The 27,860-nt window shown below is 43.8% G+C and overlaps 1 protein-coding gene and 1 long non-coding RNA gene across 2 annotated transcripts in view; one reads left to right on the plus strand and one right to left on the minus strand.

The window, feature by feature from the left end:
- Window positions 1–27,860, plus strand: part of LOC146260521 (uncharacterized) — a 49,273-nt gene that overhangs the window by 5,706 nt on the left and 15,707 nt on the right. The window lies entirely within an intron of this gene.
- On the minus strand, window positions 993–27,740 carry LOC146260522 (alpha-N-acetylgalactosaminide alpha-2,6-sialyltransferase 1-like). Its single transcript, XM_084670404.1, has 9 exons — window positions 27,631–27,740; window positions 27,207–27,465; window positions 26,749–26,911; window positions 19,364–19,523; window positions 15,991–16,129; window positions 15,790–15,893; window positions 15,257–15,340; window positions 15,069–15,168; window positions 993–1,202 (listed from the first exon to the last, which is right to left on the minus strand). The coding sequence occupies exons 1-9, from the start codon at window positions 27,738–27,740 to the stop codon at window positions 993–995; spliced, it is 1,329 nt and encodes a 442-aa protein (XP_084526530.1).

Genomic DNA, 27,860 nt, shown 5'->3' on the forward strand with positions numbered 1-27,860 from the left:
GGCTGACATTGGTATGACGTAAGCAACTAATCAAATTCATAATGGGTGTATTTGATTTATAGCACGTGTGCGAACGATAAAGCATTGACAATAGCCAATAGTATTTGCAACTTCAAGGTAGAGTGGGGGGTCCTAAATCTAATTCTGCTTGGGCCTTTAAAGGCTTTGGCCGGCCTTGGCTGTAATAATGAGTGAGGTATAAAAAAGTACATTTGGGAGAGTGGGCATGGCCTGTCTCCCCAACTACACCCAATTATTAGTTTTTGAATGTTTTAAAAAAACAATTTTTTTCCCCTAAATTGGTCAGTATTTTCCTACTATGTTATTAGTTTTAAAAGGTTCCATGGCATGCTGTTTTTGGATGCTTTTAAAAGGTTCCATGGCATGCTGTTTTTGGATGCTTGTATATAGGCCTTAGTGCTCCCCTAATACTGTATCTGAAGTCTCAGCCTTGGTGCAGAATTACAGCCACTATGGAGCTTTCCTTAGGATGTGCCATTTCTGTGTCTGTAGCTTTAAATGCTATGAGGAGGAGAGAGGCAGGGCTAACTGCAATGCTTCCATCATTTGCAAGCCATGATGTCTCTTGAGGAAAAAACAATGTTGCGCTCGCACGGCCGTAGCTTATTATCGCATTGGTGGGCCAAACTCTCTGTGCGGGCAAAGCAGAGAAAGGGGAGGTAACCTTTCCCCTTATGACAACATAAGGGGAAGAATTTCAGAGAACAATACCCAGACTTGGTTTACACCTATCAACATTTCTAGCCAGGCTAGGGGAACTCATAAACATTTGAAATAACCTCATAAACTGACATTTTAACGCCATGGGACCTTTAAGGTTGTATGCCGATGTGACTTAGAAAAGTTTAAACATTGAACAAATTTGTCGATTTAAGTCTGAGTCAGACCATTAAGGTAATCCCTTTACACGATAAGCAAGGAGATTGCATTTCAATATTTCCTCAATAGCTCATAGTATAGGTGGATCAGAATTATGTTACTAACTTTTCAGTGACTCTTCCAGATTCCTCTCTCCTTTGGTAAAGTCTGATTATTTTGGCGTCATTGAGTCTTTTCCAGGTTTTCATCTCCAGGTTGTAGTCATGATTCACAAAGAAAATTATGCTGGTTTTCTCATGTCTCTCAAAATAGTAGTTTGAGTATTTACTGTGGTCTTCAGTAATAAATCCATACGCATCCACCTAAGAGAGCAGACATATTTCTTACATTTACATAAATAACGAGTTGAAACTAAGTTTTATAGATAATGCATTGCCTATCAATTACTTAGAGGGAGACGGTATACCACATTTTGGTGCTTGCTACTATCTTTACTGATTTCAATGAAACGTTCAGAGCACGAGATAGTTAACAATGTTCATGACAAAGGGCTGACTTGAAGACAACAACCATAGACTTATTATATTGTAACAACTCAAAATGCGATGTAGCCCTGTGTGGAGACCCCGGTAAATTGTATTAGACTACTGCTGTTCGTCTTGGTGGTAGCGATTGCTTTGCTTGAACTCGATTTAACCAGAGCCTGTTTAAGGAGAACCTTGCCACTCCCTATTAAGCCCTATTGTACCGAATTTGGTTGCGGTTCCACCAGAGTTCCACTGGGGGTGATCGCGAGCGAGTGCATGTTGAATGGGAGTCTATGGAGCTAAACGGGTAAATTTGTCTCTTTTGCCTGATTGTCGTTGAGAAATCTCCGATTTGATTGTAGTTTTTGCATGTTCAACATGGATTATAGGTCGAAAGTTGAATGAACGAGTACTTATGTCCTTTTGATTTCTTACAGGGTGAGTCGTTGTTGCCTATAACACACTAGCATTCTGCTAAAGAATGCTGATTGGTTAGTGAAGGACTGATACGACCAGAGCTCTTGCTTGATGGCATCCCAAGCGGAATCAGAATGTCAGAGCATTAGCAACATTAGCAACAACATTAGCAAGCCTCTTTCTAGCATGTGTATTGACAGGAAGAGCCTAACCTGTCAGCTGTGTTGTCGATGCCCTGAGAGAAAAAAGTATGTGACCAGAGCTTGCCATAAAGCAGTAGCTCTGGTCGTACGATGTGTATGACGTCAATTACATTTTCAAAAGCTTTTTAGAACAGAAAGGCGACTTTAAAAAAAGCAGTGTATATTTTTTTTGCCTCCCCTTTTGAATTCAGAATTCAAATTACTAGACAAAACATTATATCCTGAGAAAAGTGGATTTTGAGGGGTATAGCTCCATAGACCTCCATTCATTCTGCACTCGCTTGTTAGCGCCCTCACATGGAACTTCAACCAGTTCAGAACCCGGAAGTTTCCCGAGAGTGGCAGTTCTCTCTATATTAGACATTCTCTGATTTAACGTTACGTTGTACGGTTTAGACTGCTATTGCACTTCTGGTTAGACCTAAACTGCATTTCATTGCCTTGTACCTGTACTTGTAATGACAATAAAGTTGAATCTAATCTAACGAAACTCACTCCTCAGGTATTTAATAGGCTACCTGCGTCTACGAATAACTAGCTTTTCTTTGGCGTAGCAGGTAGTGGTCGCGCTTGACAAGTCAGAGGTTGTGCGTTCGAGCCCAGTGAGTGGCGAACGACGCCTCGTTGTGACGGAGCGTGGTCACTTCCGTTACATACCGTCACACTATTCTAAAACATTTTAATGAACAGATTGACAAAGTTTAGGCTGTGGCAATGAAGTACAGGTTAGTAGTCACTAGTCAGATAGTTTCACCTATTGAAAGACTTTTTATTTAAGTATGGGGAGTGCCAAAACATGTTCTGTCGCCAGTTGACAAACAGCTGGAGTTGTTGCCTGGCCTAAACAGCTGGAGTTGTTTTTGTGTCTCGCGTACTGCGTTGCACTGAGCTACACTGGTTTGAAACTACAGGTAGTGCTAATGATAATTTCACCAACAAATAGTTTACCTGTAATCTAATGTCATAATAAATACGACAACGAAAATGTATTCGTGTGGAATGTTTATATTAACAATTGAAAACAGATGGATCATAGACCGCTGTAGTATGTGTTACCCGGGCAATAGAGGCTAATGTCATGATAATGCTTCAGTGAGTAGACTACCGTTTCCAAAAGTAGATGTACTTCCTTGTTTCAGCTTATATTGTACATTACACTTCACAATTGTGTTTCATATCACAAAGTAACATGAGTAAATAGTTATCACCCTGGCCTCTTAGCTTGTGGCGTGTTTTCGTGACGTATAACGTCACGTCAGTGACTGTTGCGAGCAAGTTGGCCACTGTTACCTTCACTTTTCGCCACAAAAACGTAATTTAAACATAAACCATGCAACGGACCGTAAATACAAATACAAGCAACTTAATTGCTACCAAGACGAAACTTTTGACAGCGACGTTGTCTATGTAGTCCAAATATTGAGGAAGGCTTAGGGGGGCAAAAATAAATAACTAGAAAAAGCTGTTCCTGCGAAACAGCAGTGAGAATGCTGAAAACCTGAATGGGGATAGCTGAATAGTGAAAATTTAGTAGAAAGTTATATGCAGAAGCTTCAAAGCGCCCGAAGGTATTTTTGAAAGGGGCTGGAGCTGGATGAAGGCATAAAACTACAGAAAAGAGAAGAAAAATGCAAAAAGAGAAATAATTCAGAAGAATTTGAAAATGTAGTAGAAAGTCATTTGCTCAGTTTTCAAAAGGCCTGAAATGTATGTATGTTAGAAAGGACCTGCAGCGAGATGAAGGCAGAAAAGTAAAGAAAAAAGAAAAATGCAAAACAAAGTGAAAAAAAATCTGAATGAAGAGAAACAATGCATACAAATTTGAAAATTTTGCAGAAAGTTATTTGCTGGAGTCTCAAAAGGCCTGAAATGTATGTTAGAAAGGACCTGCAGCAAGATATAGGAAGAAAAGTACAGAAAATAGAAGAAACCTGGAGCAATATGAAGGCAGAAAACAGAAGAAAATAAGAAAAATGCAAAACAAAAAGGGGAAAATTTCAGAAAGATGAGTTGCAGGAAAATGTGATCATTTAGCAGAAAACCAGTTTCTGAAGTCTGGGTTGAACGAATTTGAAGGTAAAATGACAACACTGGAATGACTTGAACTTGCTGGAAAAACTTAGCAACCGTTGGTCATTGGCAACAGATTGGCAACATTTCTAACCTAGAATCTAGGTATCAGGTTCAAAACGGAGGAGAAACTAATCATGCGTGCCTGCACACCCAGTCCTGTTCAGACATTTAATTTAAGATGACATCAAAATAATAATTCATAGTGCAGGGTTGCCGATGCTGTCGTTGTCCCTGGTGAGTTTTTTTTTATAGTAAATAACAAGATCATGCTACTTCTAACCAGCGGATCATTTCTTGCAAGTGTGTCAAAGTGGTATGTATTAAGACCGAAAGCTTGAATAATAACCGAAGGCGTGAAGCTAGACAGAGGATGCAATGGAAGATTTCCTACATAAGTAGATCTACTTCTTCAAATTGAAAACAGAGAAGATATTTAGAGTAAAGACAAGTTACTTTACATCTGTGTTCAATATCAACCGCCTGGTGGTCCCACCGCTCAAGACCGCCTGGTCCCAACACAAGCTCTTCTCCAGCCTGGCCCCCCAGTGGTGGAATCAACTCCCCACCTCCATCAGAGACACAGACTGTCTCTCCACCTTCAAGAAAAAGGCTCAAGACGCACTTGTTCCGGGAGTACATGGTTGCTGAACCCAATGCTAGTTTCCTCAAGGATCACAATGAGTCTTGCTTAGAGACTTGTTGCTCTCGTTGGTTAGTGGCAACTGATTTAAACTGTCGTATTTGCTGCAAAATATTCTATTTTAGTTCGTCTTATTTTTATTTTTACTGTTGCTGCTTTTTCTACAGGTACACTTGCACTTAGAGATTCATGTTGTTTAATTGTAACTTGCTTAACTACATGCTCTTATGGTTCTTCCCTTTGGCACTTATTTTTTGGTTGTTCACCATGTGTGCTTCTTGTTTTGGCTACCCACAATGCTTTGGGGCTATCTTGTTGTTATCATCAGTGACCTATGCACTTTGTAAAGCTCTTTCTTGGAAGTCGCTTTGGATAAAAGCGTCTGCTAAATGAATAAATGTAAATGCACGTGTTCAATATCATCAATTAAAAGTAAAAACATTCCAAAGGTATTTTTGAAAGGTTCTGGAGCAAGATGAAGGCAGAAAACAGCAGAAAAGAAGAAGAAAAATGCAAAACAAAAAGGGGAACATTTCAGAAAGATGAGCTGCAAGAAAATGTGAAAATTTAGCAGAAAACCAGTTGCTGAAGTCTGGGTTGAACGAATTTGAAGGTAAAAGGACAACACTGGAATGACGAACTTGCTGGAAAAACGTAGCAACTGTTGGTCATAGGCAACATTTCTAACCTACAATCTAGGGTTCAGGTTCAAGACGGAGGAGAAACTAATCAAGCATGCCTGCACACCCAGTCCTGTTCAGACACTTAATTTAAGATGACAACAAAATAATAATTTATAGTGCAGGGTTGCCGATGTTGTCGTTGTCCCTGTTGAGTTTTTTATAGTAGATAACAAAATCATGCTACACCTAAGCGGATCATTTCTTGCAAGTGTTTCAAAGTGGTATGTAGATCTACTACTTCAAATTGAAAACAGAGAAGATAATTAGAGTAAAGTTACTTTACATCTGTGTTCAATATCGTCATTTAAAAGTAAAAGCTTTTCAGTTACGAAGCGTTTGTTCGTAGGATTAAGGACAGCTGCAGCAAACACTTACCCCAGCCCTGGTTTGGCTGTTCATGACGGTCAGCTACAGTCGCGCCTCGATTTTTGCAGCTTTCTCTAAAACTGGCTAAAATAAAAACGATCTAGCTAGATTATGTACACTTTAAACTCAATATACATACCTTGTTTGGCCAATTTGGTCGATTGTGGAAAAAAAGTCGAACCGTTTTTAGTTATGGAGAGAGCCATCGCGCTAGCTCAATTATGAGAAATGTAGCTAGAATCCACACCTCAAACAAGTTAACCTACCCTTACAAAAAAGAAGTATATTAAAGTATACTATAAGTATACTAAAATATGAATAGTACACTTTTAGGTCACTTTTAATATACTTTTAAGAAGTATACTTAGAAAATAGTTCACTTTTAATATACTTTTAAGTATGCTTTGAAAATAGGTCACTTTTAATATACTTTTAAGGAATATACTTAGAAAATAGTTCACTTTTGATATACTTTTAAGAAGTATTCTTAGAAACAGAAAATGGTATATATTTCTTCTGGAGTAAGATGTACGTTTTCTATTAATATACAGCAAAAGCAGTCAAAATAATTTTAAAGTACATTACAGGTTACATTTTTTAGATCCATCTCATTCTAATTATTCATGTCTATGAAAATCTATTATGCATTGCACATTGAATCTTTTTTTGTTACTGAAGCTGTAACCTTAATTACTGCCAAAACATTCTGAAGCCCTATACTCTTATACTAATAATTATCAATTGGAGTATTAATGAAAAAAAAAAGAAAAAGCTACTTGAGAATTTGAAGGTTATACTGTCAAACTGACTGAAGAACGAAATAACAACGTGAAATAATGAAGATATTGTGGCTCATTGGCTAGTCAATTTCCATGATGCAAGGAGGTAAATAGTGTAAAAAATTGCTGACAAGTTTGCAGTTTGTTCGAAATACAAATGTAACTTCATGAATTTCGTTTTTTAAATGTGTCTGCTTAGAATATAGTGTTTTGTTGCGTGGTAATTGTCATTGTTGTGCTGGTTTACCATTGTAACCATGAGTTAAATGACTGTTACGTTTCATTAGAAGAGCTGGATTTGTAAAATGTTGATGCCTATGCAGTAAGTAGCTTCCTTCAGAATCTGCAGTGTGACTTTGTGAGGGTCCCCGTTCTCGCCATGTGACGTAAGATCTGATCTGAGGCGTTTGAGGGTCCCCTAAACATTTTTATTTATTACTAAGTCATAATGAAATTAAATGTATTAAGTTTACTTCCTCAGCCTTCCGACCTCCTCAGCCTCCCTGGGAAGGTCTATTCAGGGGTCCTGGAGAGGAGGGTCCGCCGGATTGTCGAACCTCGGATTCAGGAGGAGCAATGTGGTTTTCGTCCTGGCCGTGGAACAGTGGACCAGCTCTATACCCTCCGCGGAGTCCTGGAGGGTACATGGGAGTTCGCCCAACCAGTCTACACATGTTTTGTGGATTTGGAAAAGGCGTTCGACCGTGTCCGTCGGGGGCTCATGTGGGGGGTGCTCCGAGAGTACGGGGTACCGGATTCCCTGATCGGGGCTGTCCGGTCCCTGTACAACCGGTGCCAGAGTTTGGTCCGCATTGCCGGTAGTAAGTCGAACTTGTTTCCGGTGAGGGTTGGACTCCGCCAGGGCTGCCCTATGTCACCGATTCTGTTCATTACCTATATGGACAGGATTTCTAGGCGCAGCCAGGGTGTTGAGGGGGTCCGGTTTGGTGACCTCAGGATCGGGTCGCTGCTTTTTGCAGATGATGTGGTCCTGTTGGCTTCATCGGGCCGTGACCTTCAGCTCTCACTGGAGCGGTTCGCAACCGAATGTGAAGCGGCTGGGATGCGAATCAGCACCTCCAAATCTGAGGCCATGGTTATCGACCGGAAAAGGGTGGAGTGCCATCTCCGGGTCGGGGAGGAGATCCTGAACCAAGTGGAGGAGTTCAAGTATCTCGGGGTCTTGTTCACGAGTGAGGGAAGAATGGAGCGCGAGGTCGACAGGCGGATCGGTGCGGCGTCCGCAGTGATCCGGGCTCTGCATCGGTCCGTCGTGGTGAAGAAGGAGCTGAGTCGAAAGGCGAAGCTCTCTATTTACAGGTCGATCTACGTTCCTACCCTCACCTATGGTCACGAACTATGGGTAGTGACCGAAAGAACGAGATCGCGAATACAAGCGGCCGAAATGAGCTTCCTCCGCAGGGTGTCCGGGCTCTCCCTTAGAGATAGGGTGAGAAGCTCGGTCATCCGGGAGGGGCTCAGAGTAGAACCGCTGCTCCTCCGCGTCGAGAGGAGCCAGCTGAGGTGGCTCGGGCATCTGATTAGGATGCCTCCTGGACGCCTCCCTGGTGAGGTGTTCCGGGCACGTCCCACTGGGAAGAGGCCCCGGGGAAGACCCAGGACACGCTGGAGGGACTATGTCACTCGGCTGGCCTGGGAACGCCTCGGGGTCCCCCAGGAAGAGGTGGTGGAAGTGGCCGGGGAGAGGGAAGCCTGGGCCTCCCTGCTTAGGTCGTTGCCCCCGCGACCCGATCCCCGGACAAGCGGAAGATGACGAGACGAGAGTTTACTTTTTGAGGTACTTACATTAATTGAAAGTGCACTTGAAAGTATTTGCAAAGTATACTTTGAGGCTCTTTAGGAAGTATACTTTATGAACTTAAAGTGCACTACACAGACACGCCACAACTGAATCGATGTCCGCCCGGCGGGTGTGGGCCGGATCAGAGCCATATACAAATATGATAAAAGGTATTTTTCTATGGCTCTGGGCCGGATCCGCGGCAGCTGCGCAGACCAGACGCGCCACAACTGAAACGAGTCCGCACGGCGGGTGTGGGCCGGATCCGCGGGAGCTACGCAGGCCAGACGCGCCACAACTAACGGAACGCTTTTCCCCCGCATATAGGCTACCTGCCACTCTATCTGACTGCAGAGTGGGAGACCGCAGGCTGCAAAGTCTTTGTGATAGTTGTGATTTGTGATTGTCGGTAAGTGCATTATTAGTAGGCCTGGTGTTGAAGTCATGTTAGTCTGTTAAATATTTATTTTAATATAAGTTTACAAACTTATAGTTTACACCACATTATTCTGACAACCTCAGACGTAGCTTACGTGCTAGTAGCATTGCTACGGTTAGCTGGTACAGCAGGTTCTTTTAAACATCCACAACTAATGTGAACATAAGACCAAATCGGTTATTTTTGCTTATTATTTACAAACATGGCTGAATATCGTGTCCATTGTGTTAGCTGCAACATCGTAGCCATGTTAGCGCTAGCCACTATACCCACTCTTTTGTCTGTAGCTATCCTAGCTGCTAGTACTGCTAGCTACTGCTAGCACCGACTTCTCACGTCCAAATACATTTACTAGTTTGTACGTCAGTACCATATCTAAAATCTCACTGTATTATACACATAGTCTTCAACATCAACACGCTATGAAATAAAATTGAAATGAACTGGTAGGCTACATAATCCCGTAACAGATGTTTTTTATGCTGTAATGTTCTCTTGTGCCTGTTTAAAATAAAAAATAAAACGTTTGAAAATTACAAATAGTTTGGGTATTTGTTTGGTCCTTGATTGTCTGATAGCCCAAGTATGAATCACAGACCAGGGCCAGATGAGCCCCTGATATCTGATCTGGGCCAGATCCGCACCACACGTCATGGCATTAATAACCGTTCTGGGCCAGTTCTGGGCCAGATCTGTCTCTGATCCGTAATTCCAACCTGTTCCGGTATTGGGCCATTGGAAAGGATGAGCCCGGTCCAGGTCCGTTTAGCGGATCTGCGCCAAATGCTAATGAAGACCTGGGCCAAATCTGGCCCAAACACATTTTGCTGTCAGGGTACTTTACAGTATTCAAAAGTAAACCTTGAAATACACTATAAGTGTACTTAAAAGTGTACTAAATGGCCTAAAAAGTGGGCCAATTCAGTTTACTTAGTACAAAAATAGTATATAAATAAGTACACTGCTAGTATACTTTAAGTAACATGATAATAGTATACTTTTTATACTAAGTATGCTCACAAAATAAGGATATTTTCCGAGGCCCAAGACTCTGCCGAAACCATTGATATCCTTTATGTGTCTGTGCGGTCAGAAATACAACTCTTTTGGCAGTTTCCAAAACGTCACCCAATTCTGCTTTCATGGTGCGTGTCTGTTTGGTTGCCACGGTGATGGCGCAGCTGAGAACGCCAACGAGCTGGGCAGAGAGAATAACACATTTAGCTGGAATCCTCACCTCAAACAAGTTAATCTACACGCAAAACTATACGTCCAATCCAAAAATGAGGATATTTTCCGAGACCCAAGACTCTGCCGAAACCAGAGATGTCCTTTATATGTCTGTGCGGTCAGAAATACGACTCTACTGGCAGTTTCTAAATCTGGTTGTTTTTGCCTTTTCTGACGAATTTGTCACCAGATTTGCATTGGACTCTATGGGGCGAGAGTTGGACTTTGTCTTGCTTTCGTGGGGCTCTGAACAAATGTGTAAGTCTTTTGGATTCCACAGACAACTGTCTATGACCAGCACAAAATTAGCTATCTATTGATCCAAAAACGAAGCATGAAGAGCGAACATTGTGGCAATGCTGGCAAACTAGAAATATGTTTTCAACAACATCTGAAGCTCCCCTCCACTCTAAGCGATTCAGTCTGCACTCTAGGCTTTCTCGTACACACCCATGTAAATCTCAGAAACTGTTTGAAAAGTCATGAAACATAATCAGTGATGTTGAAAAAAGTTGAAAAGATATAAAAAAGCTGAATTATTTAAAAATAGTTTATGGTTTATCAACGTTTTAATGTTTAAATGGTGGTTCTAACTGAAAGATTGAGGAAGAAGAAGGATTGGGAAGTTGAAGAAGTTTTAAGAAGTTTGAGAGGATTTGAAAGAAAACTCCAATGGAAACCCATGTTAAAATATTATGAATATTGATTTATATTAATTCAAGCATAAGAGGTACAAAGCTGAAAAGTCACAGCGCCCATGGCCTGAAATTGCAGAATTTTTTGATAGTTGAACGGTTTTAATAGCTGAAGATTTGAAGGCGCTGAAAGGTGTCGCGGAAGAAATAGAAGAAGAAGAGGAATATGAAGAAGTTGAATAAAGATTCAAAGAACACTACTTGGAATGCTGAAACAGCATTCCAACAATAATAATAAGAAAGAGAACCAGGACAACAATAGCTTAACAGCGTTCTCACAATAATAACTAGAAAACGCTGTTCCTGTGAAACAGCAGTGAGAATGCTGAAAACCTGAATGGGGATAGCTGACCATGCACAAAAAGCTGGAAATTGTGAACATTTTTAGAAAGTTATAAGCTGAAGCTTCTGTTCAAGTTAGTCTCTTATTTGTCAGGTACACAGAACAACACAAGGTCAGACTGGGCACTGACATTCTTAAGACAAGACAATGCAAGCACCTGGCATTACATAACATATAAGTACACAGAACATAATTGACATCTATGCTGAGCTTAAATAAGTGAAACTTTCTAAATATACAGATAGCAATAAATAATCGACTATACTAACCCTAATACTAAAACTTCCTAAATTACAGATAACATTAAATAATACACTGTACTAACCCTAAATGCACATAAAACCTAATTCAACCTTATAACCTATTCTAACCTAAGTGGAGTACAGTACAATAGTGCAAAATTGCAGATCAGTGACTATGTCAATGACCATAAAAGAGCCTGGTCACCGATCTGCAATCTACCTCACTGAGGTACAGTTGTGCAATGTTACTGATAGTGCAACAAGTAGCTGAAAGTGACAGTGTATAAGTGACTAGTGTGCAGTAAATCAATGTCCATATCAGTGTCCATTCAGAAGCCTGATGGCCCTTGGGTAGAAACTGTTGTCCGCGTGTACGCGACCGGATGCTGCGGTAACGCCTGCCAGAAGGCAACGGGGGAAAGAGACTGAAGGATGGGTGGAATCAGTCTCTTAGAATCCTGCCGGCTCTCCTCAGGAAGAAGAGGCGCTTACGGGGCGATTTGACCACCTTGTCCGTGTGAACAGACCAGCTGAGGTTGTTGCTGATGTTCACCCCGAGGAACTTGAAGCAGCTGACCTTCTCCACTTCAGATCCACTGATGAGTAGGGGTGCATGCTCCTCCTCCTGCTGCCTCCTATAGTCCACAATCATCTCCTTGGTCTTGCTGATGTTGAGAGAGAGGTTATTGTCCTGACACCATGATGTCAGGGTGTCAACGTCCTCTCTGTAGGCTGACTCGTCACTGTCAGAGATGAGGCCCACGATGGTTGTGTCGTCATCAAACTTGACAAGGAGGTTGGAGCTGTGCATTTCCGCACAGTCGTGAGTGAACAAGGAGAACAGGAGAGGGCTGAGCACACAGCCCTGGGGGTACCTGTGTTGGTGATCAGTACAGATGAGGTGCGGTCACCGATTCTCACCACCTGTGGCCTCCCCGTCAGGAAGTGGAAGATCCACTTGCAGAGGGAGGTGCTTAGTCCCAGGTCCACAAGCTTGGAGACCAGTCTGGAGGGGATGATGGTGTTGAATGCTGAGCTGTAGTCAATGAACAGCATCCTCACATACGTATTCCCCTTGTCCAGGTGGGAGAGAGCAATGGCATCGTCTGTAGACCTGTTGGACGACATGCAAACTGCATAGGGTCCAGGGTGGGGGGCAGCGAGGAGCAGATGAATGATTTGAGTAACCGCTCGAAGCACTTGATGATGACAGAGGTCAGTGCTATCGGGCGATAGTCGTTCAAACATGTGACCTTGGTGTTCTTGGGCACAGGGATAATGGTGGTCCTCTTGAAGCAGGCGGGGAGTACAGACAGGTTAAGGGAGAGGTTGAAGATTTCACTGAAGACCCCTGCCATCTGGTCAGCGCAGCCCGAGGGCCCTACCTGAAATGCCGTCTGGGCCAGGTGCATTGCGAGGGTTGATCTTCTTAAAGCACAGCCTCACCTCGGCTTCAAAGCGCCCCAAATGTATTTTGAATAGCCTTAGCCAATTCCTTCACCACTACTGTAACAGAGCTAGCTGCCGTAGCTGGAAACTTTTCCAGAACCCTGTGGGGAGGAGGGCCACAAGAACATGGCCACCAACAAAACTCAGCAAAACTTGATCTTGCTCCGGCTTTAGCTGTTGGATATTCGGCAGCGTTGCCACAACGGACTGAATGGCTTTGCTCGCATCTTTCTCCGCCGCCATTACGGAACTTCAACACAAACTAGCGCACAACATCAACGTCATAGTTCTCAGCCATTCCCTCTGTTCGCTGATTGGCCGGTTAAAAAGTAACCTGCAAAATCTGACTTACCTACTGAACGGTCAGACCGAGTACAGCAGCAAAATCCAAATTGAGCAGAAGTATGTAGGTCGGCAGAGCCAGGCTACCAGATTCATGCGTTTAACTCTAAAATTGTATACATTTTCTTCCGGGGGAGCATGCCGAATCCTTCTCACCTTTTTTTACCCCTTACCTGTTTGCATGCCTGTTACTAGCAAGGGGGGTTAGCACTTTTCAAAGGCACTGTATTCAGGTCACATTCTCATTGGGAGCTGAGTACCCCTAAAGATCTGATCCTAGAATCGCCCCTGGGTACTAGGCTAAACTAGTACAGTCCCATTATGTGGGTAGGTTAGCTTAATCCGTCTGGCTTCAACAAGACCAGATGCTGCTAACACACTGGTTGTAAGATTGCAGACACTAGGGATAGATTTAATACAAGCAAGTTACATGCTCTACTACACTAACAACTTTCCAAACATGTTTCCATTGTAGAATGGGTGGCGATGTAAGGCTAGCAGGTTTTGCACTAATTGGGTAGTTTTCCTACTACTAACAACGACCTTCTTGATAGCTACTTACTCTCTGGGTGGTGAAAAAAAAGATCTGATCCTAGAATCGCCCCTGGGTACTAGGCTAAACTAGTACAGTCCCATTATGTGGGTAGGTTAGCTTAATCCGTCTGGCTTCAACAAGACCAGATGCTGCTAACACACTGGTTGTAAGATTGCAGACACTAGGGATAGATTTAATACAAGCAAGTTACATGCTCTACTACTCTAACAACTTTCCAAACATGTTTCCATTGTAGAATGGGTGGCGATGTAAGGCTAGCAGGTTTTGCACTATTTGGGTAGTTTTCCTACTACTAACAACGACCTTCTTGATAGCTACTTACTCTCTGGGTGGTGAAAAAAGTTCTGATAAATATCTTCTTTATGGGTGACATTTTCCCATCTACAAAGCACAAAAGGGTCGAAAATATCAATGCTGAGACCAAACAAAATTCTAATACGAGGCTTTATTATTTCCTGGCGTATATAGTAGTTTACAGTGTCAGACTGTGTCTCTTTCTGCATGTCAAGATTCACAAAGTGTTACTGACTGCCACTTCAGCCAATTAAATGACATCATGTTGTCTTGCAGGCTCGAGGGCTCATTGGTTAACTTGGAAATTTATTTTTCAATTTTCTGGGCGTCGAATGAGTTTAGCAAATATATTTTGCAAATGTTTTTTTTCGTAATCGATCCAAATTGCAGCACAAAGGAGTTTGCTCAAGTATTGGTGGGGACAATTTTGTCATCTTAAAATATTGGTGGGAACTAGTACCAACCCCCCCCCCCCCCCCCCCCCAAACCTACGCCCATGAATGGTTGTGCCCTTGCCGAAGGCAAAGCACACCCAATTACAAAAGTTTTACCCAGATTGGTGTTCCCAACTCAAACTATAGCTACTGTATCTGGCTAGCTCGGCCAAACCGTCCTCAATTCAGCTCTTTGTCAAGAACATTGTTAACTACATTTACATTTAGTCATTAGCAGACGCTCCTATCCAGAGCGACTTACAGTAAATACAGGGACATTCCCCCCTAGGCAAGTAGGATAAAGTGCCTTGCCCGAGGACACAACGTCATTTGACATGGCCGGGAATCGAACCTGCAACCTTCTGAATAATAGCCCGATTCCCTAACCGCTCAGCCATCTGACTCCCTACTCTCTCACTCTCTTGTGCTGTGAAACATGTTTCATTGAAATCCATCAGGATAATAGTAACAAGCACTAAACTGTGGCATACTGTCTCCCTCTATTACTACAGCCCACATCACCCCACCCCCATTACAACATGTACAAAATAACAACCATCAAGACTCTGTCAGTCGCAATATTTTTACTACTACTGTTAACTGCTCTAATTCGTTATGAATTATTCAGGAAGATCTGTGTTTAGGGGCAAGAATTTTGAATTAACTGAGTTTTAATCGATTGAATTATCCTCTTTCCTCTTGCCTTAAGACTCACCACGTCACAGGTGTGCAGGGCAAGGAAAAGTGTTATTGCTCCATTTGAGGGTCTGAATATTGGCCAATTCTCTCCATTCAGGAATTCAGACTTCAGGAATCTATATAAAGTGTAGGACACACATTTGAGTAGGGTAAAATCAAAAGGATGAAGCAAGTAGGAACTTTAACCGACTATTATAATTTGACCTGTTTCGGATGTATCGAAGGAAGTCTGGGTGAAGAATGTAGAAGCGTCTCTTATCAAACTGTCCAGCATAGTATGTCCATGGCCTAGCAGAGAGAGGAGGAGGACGAAATGGGAATTCAGGGTAGTTGAACCCTTACCTGCCTTCAACAGTCTCCACATACTCTTCTGTCTGTGCTTGTACATGTCATTTTTAACTCCTTTACTTCATTGGTCAACTCAAATTCAAAGGCTATCACACAAAATATTAGTAGGCTTCTCTCATTGTATTATTTTCATTGGCTATGCAAACACTATTCATAGCCCCCTGGCATTAGTAAGGTAGGGCATTTTCCTGTACCACACATAGCTGTAGCACAGTCTGATATTTAGTCTGATTTTGGCACAGATGCATGTGTGTTTAGGTGTGGTTCACAAGTCTGATATGCCTGATATGCCAGACTGAGATGTTCCTGGAATTCCTAGTTCCTGTATAGTTCCAAGAATTAAGATGTATAGAGGAGGAATGGTTATAGAATGTATACAAAATACTTACTGTATGCTCTGGTACAGCCCAGAGGATATTGCCGTTTTCGCAAAAAGACCACCAAGCCACTGGTAATCAGCCAGACCCTCAGGAATCATCACATACTTTATACCCTGGAGGAGCAGAGCAACACAAATAACCTGTTTATCCATTGTTGAATGTATCGCTCAGGTTTGGCGGTCACTTGAATTAAATTATAGGATTAAATACCTCATCATGGGGAACGCTTTTATACCCAAAGTTTTTAAAAAGCACAGTTGATGCAGTTATGGAGAAGGCTGTGTGAACATAAACTGAAGTTCTTTTTCCTACATCCTCTTCAAAACCCTGTATGACAGCACCATTCATCCTTCAAAAAGACAGCACCATGAAGTCAAACATAATAAACATGTATTATCATAATCATCATTAAATGAATTAATGCAAACTGCTTGGTAATTCTTATGTATGATTATACATTTGGATTGCCAATGTAGAGTTGTATTGGCAGAGACATGAAAAATCAAACCCCTTTGTCACTGGTCACTTAGAAATTCATCTGGGAAAGTTATTATTATTTATTAAATTACTAGATTTTTTTATTTTTATTTTAATCACCTTTTTTACTTTTATATACTATATTACTGAAAACCAGATTCAAAGCTGTCGACTGATTAGTATTTCCACTAATATGTAGAAGATATTAAGCCCAAAGTGCAAATCTGGATAATTAGGGGCTGAATGCCAAAGAAGACTATTGTGTATATGCTTCTTCCATAGAAAACTACAAGGCCCAGCTACCATGAGGAATATTTATGGCCCTATGCCCAGAAACCTAGTGCAGCTGACCTTCAAGGCCAGAGAAGCCTAAAAATGTCACCTTGGATTCTAATGAACACTCGGCATCAGACCCGTGGTGGGTAATCGGGAGAATCGGGAGAGTTCCCGGTGGGCTGCTTCGCTTTTCGGCCGGTCAAGTATTTTTTGTTGTTGACATTTGTCACGTTAGTATTATCTTCTCTAAAAGTAGGCTACGCACGTTCCGCATTCTGACACCTCAGCCTCTGCATGGGTTGTACAATATGAGGGAGTTCTCCCCTCCTAAATAGAGTTGGTTGGGTCCATAGCTCGTCTTTTCCCAAAACATTTTTTTTGATAGGCGGCTACCGATAGCTGGGCCGGGGGGCCTACCGGCTACCGTAACATTACGCGTCAGCGAGGATGGATGGGAGCAGGGCCAGAGTGATGGCATCACTAGATAAGGTTTACCGTGGTAAAGTTGGTTGGAAGTTCGATATTCAACAGACATTCAGACGCCCGTATGTTTAGGGACCATCAACAAATTACACATTTAAAATTTCAAAAGTCAATAGCTTTTCAACAACATGAACTAGAAACATAAGAAATTATGTTAAACTGTGCAAAATGTATGCATACACATTGCACACCCTTTATTTTGTTTATTTTTGTATCAGGTTGTAACAAAATGTTTTTTAATTCAAAATAAATCTTAAACTTCAATAGCTTTTTGGTCATGTGACCTGTCATCCTCAAATCCATTTCAGAGTTTTCATTGACTATGTATACATGTTGCACAGTCTTTAGTTTTTTCATTTTCACTTCACACTATTTTCACACTTCACACTATTTTCAGTGAATTTCTGAAAGTTTGAAACTTAAATAGCTTTTTGGTCATGTGACCTATCATCCTCAAATTTATTTCAGAGTGTTCATTGACTATGTATACATGTAGCACAGTCTTTAGTTTTTTCATTTTCACCTCAAACTATTTTCAGTGAACAGTTTAGTATTTCAAACTTCAATAGCTTTCTGGTCATGTGACCTATCATCATCAAATCCATTTCAGATTGTTCATCAACAATGCATACATGTTGCACAGCCTTTAGTGTTTTCATTTTCACTTCACACTATTTTCAGTGAATTTCTGAAAGTTTGAAACTTCAATAGGTTTTTGGTCATGTGACCTATCATCCTCAAATTGGTTTCAGATTGTTCATTGACTATGTATACATGTTGCACAGCCTTTGTTTATAGCCTGGCTACGTGCCTGATTAACACTCGGATCTTTAGCAGTCTCAAAATGTTTATCAATATAAAAAAGTAATACGATCCCTTTCTGTACTCATGATACCCCCCAGAAAAGTTTACTGCACCCCCAGTTAAAGCAGGCTGCATCCGGTCCTGTTTGGTATACAAAAAAAAGTGGGCCGGTCTTAAGGCCGAAGTATGCTTCTGCGTCTCCGTTTACGGATGGGCGGGCGCACCGATACGGACGGATAGACTGCGTTTATGGTTCTCCGTAGGCTGCGGGTGCTGAAAACCATTCACCGCCAGAAGAGTAGGTGGCGCAAAAGTTTTTTTGTAAGGCGTTGTCGAGTGTTTATTTACCTAGGTTACCGAGAAGTCGGAGCAAATTTACAAATTAACTTTTTCATCAATAAAATATGCAAATATTTTGCAACTACACTGCCCATTTCTTGTCACATTTGAATTCAGATGCTGATTTACATGTACCGTTTAGCTGAAATATGAATTGTAAAAACGTACAGCAATGGTGGTCAAACAATTCTGTTCGTCCTGTTTATCACGGCAACCCTGCCCCCACCCCTGACGCAAGCGGTTCTTAATACTGACCAATCACAGCCAAGGGTGTCTCCGTAGGTCTCCGTAGCTCTCCGAAATTGTTAGACGGATTGTTAGAAAATTCAGGAGGTGGACGTCAAGCTCTCCGAGGGCTGACGGAAAGCTTGTAGAGGGCGTTCAACAGAGACGAGGGCGTTCCCATGTGTCCGTTTTTCGAAAAACGCAGAAGCATATATTGGCTTTTAGACCTGACACTCCCGGGCTGAAAAGTGGCCCCACTCCGGCCCTGCTCGGCATTAAACTTTATTGAGTTCCAGTGCTGTTCTTAAATTTGGATGTTGGTTGAAAACGTAGAATATTTTTCATGACAGCAGAGTGGCTAATTCATTAAATCCCTTGCATCTCACAATACCTATTATCAAACATACTTTGTACTCAAAATATATTCTAAGGCGGTTTTCCTTGATGTCCGACCTCCATTTTATGTGTGTAGACTGCATGATTCCATCCATGGAAATTATATGGCTCACCTTACCTCTTTCTGATACTGTAAAAACCTGCTCCTTTACCGGCAAACTTTAAGGAAGCTCTGCAAATGACACCTGAGGTGGCATGACAAGTGTAACACCATGTGAATTATCTGTTTTGGTTTGCTGTGGTGGTGAACTGTTTTATCAACTGCATCAAGATATAGACCCCTGTCTCCCACCTGTACTCCAAATGAATATGTGTGTAAAAACCTAACGATTAAATTGGCTACATTTCCAAATGAACACATAACAAACACAGTTTTAACCAGCTAAGTTGTGTCTCTTTTGCTAATACAAAAATACTATGCCATTGGTTGTATTTGTTAATCATCATAACTAATCCTAACCTAACTCAATTTAAAGAGCAAATTAAGCTGTTGTTTTTGTTTATTTAGACTTTTTTTAAATCAAAATGTCTATCAAACATTTAATGACGTCAATGCTTAAAGTAAATATTAAATCTCACTTACCGGAACACATAGTCATGTGCATCTATCTCCTTCCCCATGCCAGAGCCATTGAGAATGCCACCATTGGCCACCACAGCACAGCGCACACATCGTGTGGAATCCCCCTGAGCCATGAACGGGATCCTGGCCTCAGGGATTCTGTCCACGGCTGCCTTCACCTCTGCAAACACACACACACAAACACCTCATCCAGACATGTTACTGTACAGCCTTGTTCAAGACCACATATTGTAATGGAGCAATAGGCATAATGGACCTAATTCTTGAAACATTTCTGAAGTTTCTTCTGAAATGTTTCTTACGGGCTTCGGAAAAACAGCAAAAGAAAAAGACATCCGCCAAATTCATGAACGCTTGAAAATGTGTTCTTGCGCAGCAGAAGTTTTCTGAGCTGTGCTCCCCGGGAAGACCTTTCTTAAGTTAAAAGCCCGTCTTCGTGCTCCTGAATTTGCATACACGCCCCGAGAGCTCCTTATAAGGGCACGCAACAGCAGTGACGTGTGCAGTCACAATAAGGAAAGCAACAGGAATGCAAGTTATGTCCTAGCGAAAAGCAAACGGTGCACTGGTGTGTGACAGGTATGCAACGGACGTGGTCTTTGCGAGCTCCGTCAGAGGTATCTGGCCGCTCCGACCAGGAGTTGAACTCACCATCTCTGACTTACAAAGCGCAACCACTACCAGCTACGCCAAAGAAAAGCTAGCTCTTCATTGACGCGGGCGGCCCGTTAGATACCTGAGGAGTGAGTTTCACCGATTCACACTAGCTACAGGTGCACTGGTGCAACATCATACCAGTAATATGAGTAGTGGAATTGTTCTCCACAGGATCTAACAGTGTGCACACTAAGCAACGTTAATTATTATAATTATTTAAATCCGAGGATGTCTGTTATGGCAAGCCGTTTTATCATTTAACCAATGAATTCTTGATATCCAAAATTTGAATTCTTGATTTGAAAAATACAATTCTAAGCTTTTTTAGTAAGTATGACAAGCCATGTTATCATTTAATCAATGAATTGTTGACATCAAGAATTCAAATTCTTGATATCTAGAATTGAATTTTTGACATCCAAAATGCAATTCTGGACATCCAGAATTCAAATTTTGGATATCAAGAATTCATTGTTTAATGATAAAACGGCTTGGCATAGTCTGTAGAATTGATGTGAACGCAATCACCAACGATTTCTCATAACTTCATTAACACTTCAAACACGGAGAGTTTTCTTGAATGCGATTCCTTTGATCCTTGTGGTTTTTTAAGGAATCGCATTTGAGACAATTCTGGCCGATTTACGACTGCTATTTAAGAGTTCGGAAAGTCTTCTGAAGTTCAGACCAAATCCCAGATGAGAAAACTTTCATGAATGCCAAATGTTTTCCTAAATCCAATTCAGAAGAAATTACTTCTTAAATTCTTATTAACTGCGTTAGGCCCATTGGGCCTCATTCACCGACATCTTCCTTAGGTATTTCTTAAATTTGTTCTTAAGAAAGTTCCTATGAAAAATCTACGTGTGATTCATGAAGTGTTCTTAAACAGCAGAATTGTTCGCAGGTATGTTCTTAGAATGATGAATCCCAATATTTCGTAAGTTGAAAGCTCGTGCCCCGTTGCTCCTATTTAGCATAGGTAAACGCCCCGTTAATTCCCATAAAAGGGCATGATATGGCAGGGCCGTGTGCACACTCAGAGAAATGTCAAAACTACGTGGTAAAGAACGGTGGAGGCCTCGACAAAAGACAGAAAACCGTAATAATAATAATTCTGAAGTGGAGGTACAGCTGCAAGCAGTTAGCAACAAACGACACATCATATTTAATAGTGTCAGCTGTGGATACAAAGCAGTAAATAAAACCAATGCATATGCAATTACTCATGCAGTGAACGCTGTATCTGGAGAAGTGCGCAGAACTTATAAAGTGGAAAAATAAATGGTTTAACTTAAATCTGAATTCTTAAGCAAAAAAACATAGCCAAGAAATCAGTTGACTGTTGGTACTCTTGGTAGCTTAAAGCGTTCCAACAGGTAGCCAACTCGTCGCTTTCTGCAAATAAATCGGTATGGTCAAGGAAGATGTGATCCCTCCTCAGGGAACGATCTGCAACATTTTGCAGCAGCAATAAATACGCCATTGTGTGGTGTAGTCCTAGTGTGCGAAATAAGCCTACTTTGGGTCTATAAATACAGTGATAAATCACTTATTATTTGATGGCAAAGTTCCCTGTTAACATAATTGATTTGAATTGAAGGCAAAGCAAGGCTAGTTTACAGTTTTTGAATGACCCATCTCAGACTAGCTTTATAGAATGTACGGTTACTGTATTAAAAAAGAAGAAGACATAACATAATTGCTGCAGTAAAGGCTTAATTTGCAACAGGACAAGAAATATGCAATATATCTTCCATTTACAGTATTACCCTAGCTCTGGCCCTTCTCTGAGCGCCACCACACATTCTAACTCCTCTCCCTTGTCCCTATCCCTTGGCCTGGTACTTGTCTTCCTCTCCCTAGTCCTGGTACTTATCTTCCTCTCCCTTGTGCAGGCATTACTGTATTCTTACTTCCATGTGTTGCTCTATATTGCTCTTTCTCCACACCAGATCAGCCCAAAGAGGTCCTCTTTACTGTTGTGATGCCACGAGAGGCTACACAGCCCTCAGCGGGACGGCTCAAAATAGTGCGAGGACACCGGGGTTGAACGAAAACAAGGGGTTTTATTACTGATCCTCAGAATTAACAAAAAAAACGTTAACTCTTGCATACAATGCCAGAAAGCTTATACCGCCTCTTCCTTCTGCAGGCCTCCTTCTCCTCACCCCACACCGCTTAACTATGGCTCTTCCTCTTTAACCGAACCCTTTCGCTCATTAGGGTCTGATCAGTCCCAGGTGTGCAGGAATGCCCCGCTTTGAAGGAGGGATGGAGCTCCCCACTCCCCCAGCAGAGAGAGCTATAGCTGCTCAGGGCTGTAGCCACCTCCGGGGAACGTAGCACCCCTCCAGGACCCAGCCTCTCGTGACGTCACACAGTCTATGCCAAAAGGTCATGCAATTGAAAGAACCTCAACACCTGAGTGTTTCCTAGTTGGGAGTCAGCTGTGATGTACAGTTTTTGCATAACTTCAGCTGTTTCTCAGTAGCAATGGAATAAAATACATGGGATATATTTCCCCCTCCTTGAGTCACCACCTTACCGCGGTGGAGGGGTTTGCGTGTCCTAGTGATCCGGAAGCTATGTTGTCGGGGGCTTTATGCCCCTGGTAGGGTCTCCCAAGGCAAACAGGTTCCAGGTGAAAGACCAGACAAAGCGTGGCTCAAAAAACCAACCATGAAGAAACACAACAATGGTTCTCAGTTGCCCCTGCCCGGAAGCGGGTCACCGGGGCCCCCCCCTGGAGCCAGGCCCGGGGGTGGGGCTCGATGGCGAGCGCCTGGTGGCCGGGCCTTTTCCCATGGGGCCCGGTCGGGCACAGCCCGAAGAGACAACGTGGGACCCTCTTCCAGTGGGCTCACCATCCGCAGGAGGGGTCATGGGGGTCGGGTGCAGTGTGAGACGGGCGGCGGCCGAAGGCGGGGGCCTTGGCGGTCCGATCCTCGGCTGCAGAAGCTAGCTTTAGGGACGTGGAACGTCACCTCGCTGGCGGGAAAGGAGCCTGAGCTGGTGCGCGAGGTAGAGAGTTTCCGGCTAGATATAGTCGGCCTCGCCTCGACGCACAGCACAGGCTCCGGAACCAGTCTCCTTGAGAGGGGCTGGACTCTCTTCCACTCTGGAGTTGCCCTTGGTGAGAGGCGTCGGGCTGGGGTGGGAATACTTGTTTCCCCTCGGTTCGGTGCCTGTACATTGGGGTTCACCCCGGTGGATGAGAGGGTAGCCTCCCTCCGCCTTCGGGTGGGGGGACGGGTCCTCACTGTCGTTTGTGCTTATGCACCAAATGGCAGCTCAGAGTACCCACCCTTTTTGGAGTCTCTGGAGGGGGTGCTGGAAAGCGCTCCTCCCGGGGATTCCCTCGTCCTCCTGGGGGACTTCAATGCTCATGTGGGCAATGACAGTGAGACCTGGAGGGGCGTGATTGGGAGGAACGGCCCCCCCGATCTGAACCCGAGTGGTGTTCTGTTGTTGGACTTCTGTGCTAAACACGGCTTGTCCATAACGAACACCATGTTCAAGCATAAGGGTGTCCATATGTGCACCTGGCACCAGGACACCCGAGGTCTCAGTTCGATGATCGACTTCGTAGTCGTGTCGTCGGACTTGAGGCCGCATGTCTTGGACACTCGGGTGAGGAGAGGGGCGGAGCTGTCAACTGATCACCACCTGGTGGTGAGTTGGCTCCGATGGTGGGGGAGGACGCCAGTCAGGCCTGGCAGGCCCAAACGTAATGTGAGGGTCTGCTGGGAACGGCTGGCAGAACCCTCTGTCAGAAGGAGCTTCAACTCCCACCTCCGGGAGAGCTTCGATCATGTCTCGGGAGGGGGCCGGGGACATTGAGTCCGAATGGGCCATGTTCCGGGCCTCCATTGTTGAAGCGGCTGACCGGAGCTGCGGCCGCAAGGCGGTCGGTGCATGTCGCGGTGGTAACCCTCGGACCCGGTGGTGGACTCCGGAGGTGAGGGATGCCGTCAAGCTGAAGAAGGAGGCCTATCGGGCTTTATTGGCTGGTAGGACTCCTGAGGCAGCTGATGTGTACCGGCAGGCCAAGCAGAACGCGGCTTTGGCGGTCGCGGAGGCAAAAACCCGGGCATGGGAGGAGTTCGGCGAGGCCATGGAGAATGACTTCCGAACAGCTTCAAAAAGGTTCTGGACCACCATCCGGCGACTCAGGAGGGGGAAGCAGTGCTCTGTCAACACTGTATACGGTGGGGACGGTGCGCTGCTGACTTCGACGGGGGACGTCCTGGATCGGTGGAAGGAATACTTTGAAGACCTCCTTAATTCCACCAACACGCTTTCCGACGTGGAGGCAGAGTCTGGGGACATCGGGGGGGGCCCTTCTATCTCTGGGGCCGAGGTCGCCGAGGTGGTTGAAAAGCTCTGCGGTGGCAGGGCCCCTGGGGTGGACGAGGTCCGCCCGGAGTTCCTTAAGGCTCTGGATGTTGTAGGGCTGTCTTGGTTGACACGACTCTGCAACATCGCGTGGACATCGGGGACAGTGCCTCTGGACTGGCAGACCGGGGTGGTGGTTCCCCTCTTTAAAAAGGGGGACCGGAGGGTGTGCTCCAACTTTAGGGGGATCACACTCCTCAGCCTCCCTGGGAAAGTCTATTCAGGGGTCCTGGAGAGGAGGGTCCGCCGGATTGTCGAACCTCGGATTCAGGAGGAGCAATGTGGTTTTCGTCCTGGCCGTGGAACAGTGAACCAGCTCTATACCCTCCGCGGAGTCCTGGAGGGTACATGGGAGTTCGCCCAACCAGTCTACACATGTTTTGTGGATTTGGAAAAGGCGTTCGACCGTGTCCCTCGGGGGCTCATGTGGGGGGTGCTCCGAGAGTACGGGATACCGGATTCCCTGATCGGGGCTGTCCAGTCCCTGTACGACCGGTGCCAGAGTTTGGTCCGCATTGCCGGTAGTAAGTCGAACTTGTTTCCGGTGAGGGTTGGACTCCGCCAGGGCTGCCCTATGTCACCGATTCTGTTCATTACCTATATGGACAGGATTTCTAGGCGCAGCCAGGGTGTTGAGGGGGTCCGGTTTGGTGACCTCAGGATTGGGTCGCTGCTTTTTGCAGATGATGTGGTCCTGTTGGCTTCATCGGGCCGTGACCTTCAGCTCTCACTGGAGCGGTTCGCAACCGAATGTGAAGCGGCTGGGATGCGAATCAGCACCTCCAAATCTGAGGCCATGGTTATCGACCGGAAAAGGGTGGAGTGCCATCTCCGGGTCGGGGAGGAGATCCTGAACCAAGTGGAGGAGTTCAAGTATCTCGGGGTCTTGTTCACGAGTGAGGGAAGAATGGAGCGCGAGGTCGACAGGCGGATCGGTGCGGCGTCCGCAGTGATGCGGGCTCTGCATCGGTCCGTCGTGGTGAAGAAGGAGCTGAGTCTAAAGGTGAAGCTCTCTATTTACCAGTCGATCTACGTTCCTACCCTCACCTATGGTCACGAACTATGGGTAGTGACCGAAAGAACGAGATCGCGAATACAAGCGGCCGAAATGAGCTTTCTCCGCAGGGTGTCCGGGCTCTCCCTTAGAGATAGGGTGAGAAGCTCGGTCATCCGGGAGGGGCTCAGAGTAGAACCGCTGCTCCTCCGCGTCGAGAGGAGCCAGCTGAGGTGGCTCGGGCATCTGATTAGGATTCCTCCTGGACGCCTCCCTGGTGAGGTGTTCCGAGCACGTCCCACTAGGAAGAGGCCCCGGGGAAGACCCAGGACACGCTGGAGGGACTATGTCACTCGGCTGGCCTGGGAACGCCTGGCCTGGGAACGCCTCGGGGTCCCCCAGGAAGAGGTGGTGGAAGTGGCCGGGGAGAGGGAAGCCTGGGCCTCCCTGCTTAGGTTGTTACCCCCGCGACCCGATCCCCGGACAAGCAGCAGATGACGACGACGACGATATATTTCTGTTTCAATTCACAATATAAACAGCTGTTCACTTTGACGTTAGCCAATAATTTAGGTTTTGAACATGATATTATCTGTTTTGCTGACAGTGTGAAAGCATTGGTAAATTGGGCAGTAAAGATCGATTGAGTTGGTCTTGGTTGAGCTTGTGTGTAAAAGAAGTTCAAGCATTTAAAATTTGTATTTACTCTATGCATTTTGTGTCAAAGCAACAAGAAATGCGTTTATTGTACAGCCTACACAAACGGATGTTGTGCTCACTGTTTAGAAAACCTGTTAAAGGTATTGAAAAAACTGTCAGCAATTGTAAAATACTGTATTTATAGGCCTAGCACACAATGGAAATTCCAAGTGCTTTACAAATTAGCAGAATTATAAGTGTGTGTTTTTATTAAAACAAACTAAACATTTTTGCAAAATTATGAAAATTATTAGTTGGAAAATTATAAAGGAGAGAAATATTCCATTTTAAATTAGAACGGACGAAAAAGGTATAACTACTTATTTTGAGCAAACATGTCAGCTCTCAATTGTGCGTAAGAGTGCTCTTGTGTGTGCGTAACTTCTGTTCTTACCTAAGAACAAATCCCAAATAAGAAAACATTGGTGAATGCCAGAATCTTTGTGAAAACTGCGTAAGTGGGGTTTGAGAACAAATTTGTTCGTAAGAACATTTGGTGAATGAGGCCCAATGTCCTTAAGTTAAGATCAAGTGTAGTCAAAAGTGTACAACTAGTTTACTCCATTCCCATGAGAAATAACACTGTAAAATCCTTTCTAAAATGTGCAAAAAAATTGGTTTAGACAAATACACAGACCAGAATAGTTGTACTCCATGAAGCCAAATGGGTTATTAAAATGTGCCAGTCTGTTCCATTCACTAACGTTGAGGTGATCTTTGTGCATAAACAGCTGCACATTAGGAATAAAGGCACGTTTGAAGCCAGAGTCCTCAGTGTGTTGCAGAGACTGGGGACAGGTCTAGTAGTAGAGAAAGACAAAGAAAGAGGAAGATAATTGACTCAGACAACACATGAATCAACCCATAACGGTAATCTATCAGCTTTTTCTAACTTTAACAATTCATAACAGACACAATTAATTATCCTGTCTTCTTCACCACCGTCACCTCTGATAATATTATCACACACCCATCTATGCTTGATACTAACATGCTCTGCCTAAGGCAATGCACACCATAGAGTTTAGCACCCCAAAAAATATGAGTAAAACAATATGTTATATGCATACATGAATTACTTATATATTTAATTACCGTCTGTCTGGTTTGAATATCCTGGACGTAAATTTCTTCAAAATCCCAAACAGGCACTTTACTAAAGTCCTTTTTGAAAAGAATAGGCATGAGGGTCTCCTTGTGTGTAGATGCAGTTGGTTTGCTTGGTCTCCTGGTTTGCCTCCCAGATGTCAGAGGGTTACCAGTTTGGATAGTTGGGTTTGTCTTCATATAATTTGAGGTGTCACTGATTGATGCAATCTCTGGAATGGTTGTAATTACCATTGGAGGGGATTGGCTGGCACACGAGTCAAGTTGTTACAAACTTTAAAAAGTCAGAGATTACCACACAAACATGTATCTCTTGAGGCCAATTGGGGTCAGCATGTCATGCAGGAAATAAGATATGCAAGATATTACATTTACAAGGTTGAGTGGAAAATGTTATCTTTTGACAACTTACCGCACGCGGCTGTATCTGGATATTTGATGTCCTAAAAACCAGTAGAGGATGGAACATGCCACCAACACTCTAACCAGTAGATGGATTCTCCTGTAGTGTTGAAATGTCATTATGGACAATATGTTCTACAGTTACACTTGGACTATTTGACCATGCAGCACTTTAAAGGTGTGAAATCTGTGTGTGAAAGGTGTGTGTGCGTGGCCGGTTGCCCTTCCCAAGCTTCTCTC

This window comes from Hypomesus nipponensis, chromosome 13, assembly GCF_054491055.1.
Source record: "Hypomesus nipponensis isolate SF chromosome 13, ASM5449105v1, whole genome shotgun sequence".
NCBI classification, from domain to species: domain Eukaryota; kingdom Metazoa; phylum Chordata; class Actinopteri; order Osmeriformes; family Osmeridae; genus Hypomesus; species Hypomesus nipponensis.

Bases quoted from the DNA above. Each gene is read 5' to 3' on its own strand.
- LOC146260522 (XM_084670404.1), bottom strand. From the start codon at position 27,740: ATGACATTTCAACACTACAGGAGAATCCATCTACTGGTTAGAGTGTTG. The intron at 19,524-26,748 runs GTCTGTGTATTT...GTGTGTTTGCAG, and splicing joins CATGGAGTACAACTATTCTG to AGGTGAAGGCAGCCGTGGAC. The intron at 15,341-15,789 runs GTAAGTATTTTG...TCTCTCTGCTAG, and splicing joins GGGCTGTACCAGAGCATACA to GCCATGGACATACTATGCTG.